Below are 5,000 nucleotides of genomic sequence, written 5' to 3'. Positions count from 1 at the left end.
AAAAGACAAAATGTTGCATTTCTAGTCACGAGAGGGCATGAATAATAGTGATTTCCTTATTAAACGCCTGTTCTTAGACATGTGGTGAGAGCAAAGCTCAATATAGTATTTTTATTATAATTATTATTAAGAACATCATGCTTAAGAACACAGCACTTCCGCCAAGTAATATTGTTTATCTGTGTAACTGTGAAAATACCGTACACAAGTTTGAGCTCAGTAAGATTTGTAATGTTTTTTTTATGTTTTCTCTTCTGCTACAAGGCTGCATTTATTTGATCAAAAGTACAGTAAAAACAGTAATATTGTGAAATATTATATCAATTTAAAGTAACTGTTTTCTATGTGAATATATAGTAAAGTGTAATTTATTCCTGTGATTAAATCTAAATTTCCAGCCTTCAGTGTCACATGATCCTTCAGAAATCATTATAAAATGATGATTTGATGCTCAAGAAACATTTATGATTATTATCAGTGTTGAAAACCGTTGTGCTGCTTCATATTACTGTGGAAAGCTTGAAAGTAAAAAAAAAAAGCTGCATTTATTTGAAATAGAAACTTTTGTTGTTACATTATAAAAGTCTTCACTGTCACTTTTCATTAATTGAACGCATAAATGTCTTTTTTTTTTATCTTACTGATCCCGAAACCTTTGACCAATAGTGTAGACTTGGCACATGAATATTGAGTTATTATTATTTGCACAAACTCACTGGAAGTAGAGCGTCAGGTCTGTGGCCAGTATGGACTGTTTCAGGAGCTGCATGAGTTCTCCATACTCGTGTGAAGACAGATTCGAGAAGATATTGTGACCCTGGACAGACGACGACAAAATTAAATGATTATTTTCATTCCTTTTTGTGTCATTAAATATAAAGACGTTTGATAACCTGCACTGATGATGGTCATGTGTGGTGTGTGTGTATTTATCATACAGATACAGGTACGTCAGGATAAAAGGTGGGTTTGTGTGTGAATATATAACCACACTTAACATGATGTAACTGTGAGTTCAAGCCGCCCACACATGCGCACATGTTCATGATATGTCCCGTTTAATGGAGTTCACTTCAACAAAAGCAACAAATGAGCTGCATTTTCAAAGACCACAGAAGATAAGATAATGTAGTCTCAGTAGCGCTGTCATATCTGTGGCCTATAACAAGCTCTCACATCTTTATTATATTTTTTACCATTTCAGGAGTAAAATATGCATATGTGCTTCAACAACCAGATGCATTTACACTTGTCCAGTTTCCCCTGGAATGGGTCTCAAACCGGATTTATATCCGTCTCGAATGCCTTTGTCCGAGGGTTTTACACCTGGTCTTTTCACGATCAGAGAGAACGCATGAAGTGACCAGGTGTAAACCTGAAGTTCTGCTTTTCAGTGACTGCAAGGCATGATGGGAATCAGGATAGGCTGTATCTCTCCATACTGTACCAGATTAAAGAGCAGGGCGACTGCTGCCATTTCATTAAGGAACGGTTTAATTAACACTTGTCTGTCGGCTGGTCAGTGAACGCGCTCTTCTTCGGAGGAAATGATGACGAGGCTCATTTGTATGCAAATGACAGTGACACAGATAAACACACTGTATCTGCTGAAAGCAATTATTCACAGTCCACATCTGTCATTTATTCACTCTCTCTCTCTCTCTCTCTCTCTCTCTCTCTCTCTCTCTCTCTCTCTCTCTCTCTCTCTCTCTCTCTCTCTCTCTCTCTCTGATATAGAAAGGAATTGAATGTAAAGTAAGTCTGTTTGTATAATAATAAACTTTTTTATTATATTTTATCTGTAAGGCGACAATGGATTGTTTGCTAACAGTATTATGGTAAACTGGTTAACAGGCGAAACTTGAAAAATTAGAATATCGTGCAAAAGTTTATTTATTTCAGTAATTCAACTTAAAAGGTGAAACTACAGTGGGGAGAACAAGTATTTGATACACTGCCGATTTTGCAGGTTTTCCACTTACAAAGCATGTAGAAGTCTGTCATTTTTATCATAGTACTTGAATACACCTTGTGGACACGACCAGGACACATCGTCAGTGATACTCACGAGGTCATAGGGTGTTTCGGGTCTTACATCAGACACCCTCACCCGGGCGACCCAGCCGGGGGTGATCAGGCCCCGACTTGTGTCAAGGTAGCGATCTACACCAGGGGTCCCCCCTCCTTAACCAGAGCCACCGTGCAGCCCTTTCAGCGGCTTCCAGGATGTTCTTGATGGCTCTTTGCCTGTGCAGTCCGCAAATCCCTAAGAGTCCCAGGACCCGGTGTAGAGACTGGCCTGCGAAGCCCCTACAGCCCACTTCAACAGGCTCACAGCGGGCCTTCCACCCATTCCTCCGACACTCAGCTACCAGATCAGCGTACTTGGCCCTCTTCCTTTCCTGGGCTTCCTCCATTCTATCTTCCCAGGGGACCGTTAGTTCAAGTAACACCACCTGCTTACTTGCTGCGGACATCAAGACCATGTCCGGTCGTAGTGATTTGACTGCAATGGTGTCTGGGAACCTCAATTGAGTCCCCAGGTCCACCAGGAGGTGCCAGTCTCTTGCTATTGTGAGCAAGCCCCCTTGGGTCTTTCTAGGGGGCTGAGGCTTCTCGCCTGCTCGAACAAAGGCAATTGCAGACTTGGTTGGATGATGTGCTTGCTAATGTTAATGCCAGTGCAGATGGCGTCTGCTACTGCCTTCAGGATCTGGTCATGGCGCCAACGATAACGCCCATCTCCCAAGGCTTTTGAGCAGCAGCTGAGGATATGCTCTAATGATCCCCTTTTCTGGCAGAGTTGGCAAGCAGGTGAGTCCACCAGGCCCCAGGTGAACAGGTTGGCAGGGCTAGGAAGGACATCATACACTGACTGGACCAAGAACTTTAGGTTTCGTGGCTGTCTCTGGGCAATACGGACTTTCAGCTCCTCCAAAGATTTTCTATTGGGTTCAGGTCTGGAGACTGGCTAGGCCACTCCAGGACCTTGAGATGCTTCTTACGGAGCCACTCCTTAGTTGCCCTGGCTGTGTGTTTCGGGTCGTTGTCATGCTGGAAGAACCAGTCACGACCCATCTTCAATACTCTTACTGAGGGAAGGAGGTTGTTGGCCAAGATCTCGCGATACACGACCCCATCCTTCCTCCCCTCAATACAGTGCGGTCGTCCTGTCCCCTGTGCAGAAAAGCGTCCCCAAAGAATGATGTTTCCACCTCCATGCTTCACGGTAGGGATGGTGTTCTTGGGGTTGTACTCATCCTTCTTCTTCCTCCAAACACGGCGAGTGGAGTTTAGACCAAAAAGCTCTATTTTTGTCTCATCAGACCACATTACCTTCTCCCATTCAACGCTTAAATAAACACAGATCTGAATCACTGTGATCGGACTTATCAACGCTTTAATAAACACAGATCTGACTCTCTGTGATCGGACTTATCAAAGCTTTAATAAACACAGATCTGACTCACTGTGATCAGACTTATCAATGCTTTAATAAACACAGATCTGACTCACTGTGATCGGACTTATCAACGCTTTAATAAACACAGATCTGACTCACTGTGATCAAACTTATCAACGCTTTAATAAACACAGATCTGTCACTGTGATCAGACTTATCAATTCTTTAATAAACACAGATCTGAGTCACTGTGATCAGACTTATCAATTCTTTAATAAACACAGATCTGTCACTGTGATCAGACTTATCAATTCTTTAATAAACACAGATCTGAGTCACTGTGATCAGACTTATCAATTCTTTAATAAACACAGATCTGTCACTGTGTTTAGACTTATCAACGCTTTAATAAACACAGATCTGTCACTGTGATCGGACTTATCAACGCTTTAATAAACACAGATCTGACTCACTGTGATCGGACTTATCAACGCTTTAATAAACACAGATCTGAGTCACTGTGATCGGACTTATCAACGCTTTAATAAACACAGATCTGAGTCACTGTGATCGGACTTATCAACGCTTTAATAAACACAGATCTGAGTCACTGTGATCAGACTTATCAAAGTTTTAATAAACACAGATCTGAGTCACTGTGATCGGACTTATCAAAGCTTTAATAAACACAGATCTGAGTCACTGTGATCGGACTTATCAAAGCTTTAATAAACACAGATCTGAGTGATCGGACTTATCAAAGCTTTAATAAACAGATCTGACTCACTGTGATCGGACTTATCAAAGCTTTAATAAACACAGATCTGAGTCGCTGTGATCAGACTTATCAACGCTTTAATAATAACAGATCTGACTCACTGTGATCGGACTTATCAACGCTTTAATAAACACAGATCTGAATCACTGTGATCGGACTTATCAACGCTTTAATAAACACAGATCTGACTCTCTGTGATCGGACTTATCAACGCTTTAATAAACACAGATCTGAGTCACTGTGATCGGACTTATCAACGCTTTAATAAACACAGATCTGAATCACTGTGATCAGACTTATCAAAGCTTTAATAAACACAGATCTGAGTCACTGTGATCAGACTTATCAAAGCTTTAATAAACACAGATCTGAATCACTGTGATCAGACTTATCAAAGCTTTAATAAACACAGATCTGAATCACTGTGATCGGACTTATCAACGCTTTAATAAACACAGATCTGACTCTCTGTGATCGGACTTATCAACGCTTTAATAAACACAGATCTGAGTCACTGTGATCGGACTTATCAACGCTTTAATAAACACAGATCTGAATCACTGTGATCGGACTTATCAACGCTTTAATAAACACAGATCTGACTCTCTGTGATCGGACTTATCAACGCTTTAATAAACACAGATCTGAGTCACTGTGATCGGACTTATCAACGCTTTAATAAACACAGATCTGAATCACTGTGATCGGACTTATCAACGCTTTAATAATAACAGATCTGACTCACTGTGATCGGACTTATCAACGCTTTAATAAACACAGATCTGAGTCACTGTGATCGGACTTATCAACGCTTTAATA

At 40.9% G+C, this 5,000-nt stretch overlaps 1 protein-coding gene across 1 annotated transcript in view; it reads right to left on the bottom strand.

Moving 5' to 3' along the window:
• pde11a (phosphodiesterase 11a) overlaps positions 1 to 5,000 on the bottom strand; it is a 91,409-nt gene that overhangs the window by 15,005 nt on the left and 71,404 nt on the right. Inside the window, exon 15 of the mRNA XM_079618367.1 lies at positions 717 to 817. Coding sequence (XP_079474493.1) covers positions 717 to 817 — 101 coding nt within the window. The remainder of the gene's footprint in view (positions 1 to 716; positions 818 to 5,000) is intronic.

Source organism: Phoxinus phoxinus, assembly GCF_949152265.1.
Source record: "Phoxinus phoxinus genome assembly, chromosome: 7".
In the NCBI taxonomy this organism is placed as follows: Eukaryota; Metazoa; Chordata; class Actinopteri; order Cypriniformes; family Leuciscidae; genus Phoxinus; species Phoxinus phoxinus.
This window is presented reverse-complemented; position numbering and strand designations above follow the sequence as displayed.